The sequence below is a fragment of the Apaloderma vittatum genome, unplaced genomic scaffold, assembly GCF_000703405.1.
Source record: "Apaloderma vittatum isolate BGI_N311 unplaced genomic scaffold, ASM70340v1 scaffold22690, whole genome shotgun sequence".
Lineage (NCBI taxonomy): Eukaryota > Metazoa > Chordata > Aves > Trogoniformes > Trogonidae > Apaloderma > Apaloderma vittatum.
In genome coordinates, this window is record NW_009694316.1 from 62421 (window position 1) to 64988 (window position 2568).

Sequence of the window (2568 nt, forward strand, 5' to 3'; positions counted from 1 at the left end):
AGCAGGCAGGGCTCCTGGCTGGCAGGATTGCAGCCCTTGGTGCCTGAGCAGAAGGAGTTTCAGGAGGAGTTTTGCGTGTTGTTTCGTGTTTTCCGCCCGAGTCGTCACGATTTCCTTGTGCAAGCTGATTCATCTGAAGCCAGCTAAATGAGAGACACCTTTGATAAGCTAAATGGTGAAAATCGGCAGAGCTTAGACGACTTTAATTATAAACGTGTCTAAAACGAACCTGTCTGCCAGCTGACAGCAGAGGCTCTGTTCGCCTCTAGCCTTCATTATATATATACTTTTATTAAGGGTCTGGGTTTTTTTCAAAACGGGTCTTCTAGTTACCCACTGGTTATTTCCAGCCTCTTGCAGAGGTTGAGTACGCAGAGGGAGATGAAGTTTTGTCACCGCTAAACAGCCGGCGCAGCTGACAGCGGGCACCTGTTGTGCCTGGGGGAGACGGGTGATGCTCAGAGTCCTCCGCCCAGCCTGCACGTCCCTGCCCAAAAGCTCTGCCCTGGGCTTTGCTCCCCTCCCGCTCACACCATTTATTCCTCAGTGGCTGTCAGAACCATCAAAGGAGTTGTCAGGTGGTTTTTCTTGGATGACTTGGGACCCCGGTGTCTGGAAACACAACCCCGTGGAGAGGCGTGAGGAGTTCGATGCCCCTGAGTGGGACGGGGTGTCCCCCTTGCTGGGGACAGGGCGTCCCCCTCACTGGGAGCGGGTGGTGGAGGCAGAGAGCCCTGGATGGTGGCAGCACAGCTCGGAGCACCAGGGAGCGTTTCGGGAGCAGGTCAGGATTTGAGGATGGGGCTGTGCCACAGGAGCGGAGGTGGGATTAAGTGCCACTCGCATAGTTGTGAAGCCCTGAGCCCCCCAGACCTTCGCTTCGTGGGTTTTGGCACTCGTAGAAGTGCCCGTGGGGCCCGTGGTATGGCCGTGGCTTGGGGTGTGAGGTAGGAGCATGTGCAGACCCGCTGGAGACAAATCTGAAATCCCCTTTTTTTTTAATAAGTTGTTGTTCCCAAATGCTCAGTGCCACGGTTCGGAGAGCAAACTGCTTGGCCGTTCCTGCAGGAGCAGCCCGGGCAGGGTGCCTGAGAGCCGGCTCTGCCGCCCGGCGCTGCGGTCCCTAAGCTGCACTGGTGTTACCGACGGGCGTGTGTAAGTGTACGCAGAGATGTGATACACACAAATCTACAGCCGAATTCGTGGGGTTCGGTAGAGAGGAGAGCGGGCAGCGGGTTTTGCCGCGGTGCAGTTGTGTCCTGAAGTGTGTTCTCCTGCCCCGGTGCTGCCCTACGGGAACCAGCCTGGTGGCGCGGCTGGAGCCAGGGTGGGTCCCCTGGGCTCTGCGGTGCCGGGGGGCGGCATAGGTTACCCTACCTGTTTACATTTTTAATTTAAAAGAAAAGGCCTGTCCAAATGGAGCTGGCCTCTGGGTATTTGCTGTTGCCCAAGCGATGTCACCACCCACCTCGTGCATCCCCCTTCCCGCGCCCTCTCCTGCATCCTCCGCTGCTCCTCGGCTGAGACACAGGCAGTCACTTTGGCAACTGCTCTATCTTCTCCCATCACTTTTTTTTTTCCCCTCTAGGCCTTTATAACTCAGTACATAGCCTTTTTTTTTTATTGCAATCACTCCCTTTCTGTGTCTTTTTTTTTTAATTTCTGGGACTTATCTTTTCAGTTTAATCTATTAATTTCTGTTCTTATTTCACTTTGCAGACTATTTGCCGATTTCACAAGACATAATTTTTATCAACTAGTTCTTAAAGATGCATAACAAATTAATCGGGGTTTACTACAATGGTAATGAGAGAGAGAGAGAGAGAGAGAGAGAAAAAAAGCCTGGGTGGTCCATGTTTAATATCAATGTCCACTGCAAAAATGCTGCTCTTACTGGCTGGTTTGATTGACTGGACTTTTTATTTTATTTTTATTTTTTTAAAGGCTCCATATCCTCACTGCTTTGAGTTTGCTTTTTTTTTTTAATTTTATTTTATTTTTTCCTCTGCTTTGTTATGAGTTTTTAATGCCCACTTGGAATGTAACTCACCAGGATTGGGGTTAGGGGCGTTACGAAGGCATGACTTCTCACAAACTTTTTTAGAAATAATTTTGTCAAGGAAGCAAAAAACGACAACGATTGGGTCTCACGAGCAGCCCCCACGAGAGAGGTTGGCGCTCTTTTACCGTAGAGACGCTCAGCGGTAGCACAAATCCTACCGAGGGCGGAGCGAGACTGTAGGGTCTCCCGTCACTGGGATCGTTGGCAACACGGGGTTTAATTATTCAAAATGAGTGCCCTGTGTTAACGAGCATGGAGGTTTCTCCTCTTTGTTCACCAGCGAGCTGCCAGGGCCGTGGCCAGAAGCCACCAAACGAGGGGCTCAGGGGGTTCCTCGCCCGGCGACGCTCTCGCGGGCACTTCGGCTTCCAGGCTTTGCTTGCAAAATCGTGGGCTGTCACGAGTTTGAAATTTTGGCAAGAGGGACGAGCTGGGCCCCGCTCACTTACGCTGTGTCGCTCGTGCCTCTTGGTCTGCACCCGCCGGCGGGAGGGCCGCGCGCCGCT

General features: G+C 52.4%; 1 protein-coding gene across 1 annotated transcript in view; it reads left to right on the top strand.

The window, feature by feature from the left end:
* LOC104272373 (RNA-binding protein Musashi homolog 2-like) overlaps positions 1-1760 on the top strand; it is a gene marked incomplete at its 5' end in the record, with an annotated part of 52923 nt that extends 51163 nt beyond the window's left edge. Inside the window, one exon of the mRNA XM_009867352.1 lies at positions 1720-1760. Within this exon, the coding sequence (XP_009865654.1) occupies positions 1720-1760 (41 nt within the window). The remainder of the gene's footprint in view (positions 1-1719) is intronic.
* Between the last annotated feature and the right edge of the window lie 808 nt (positions 1761-2568).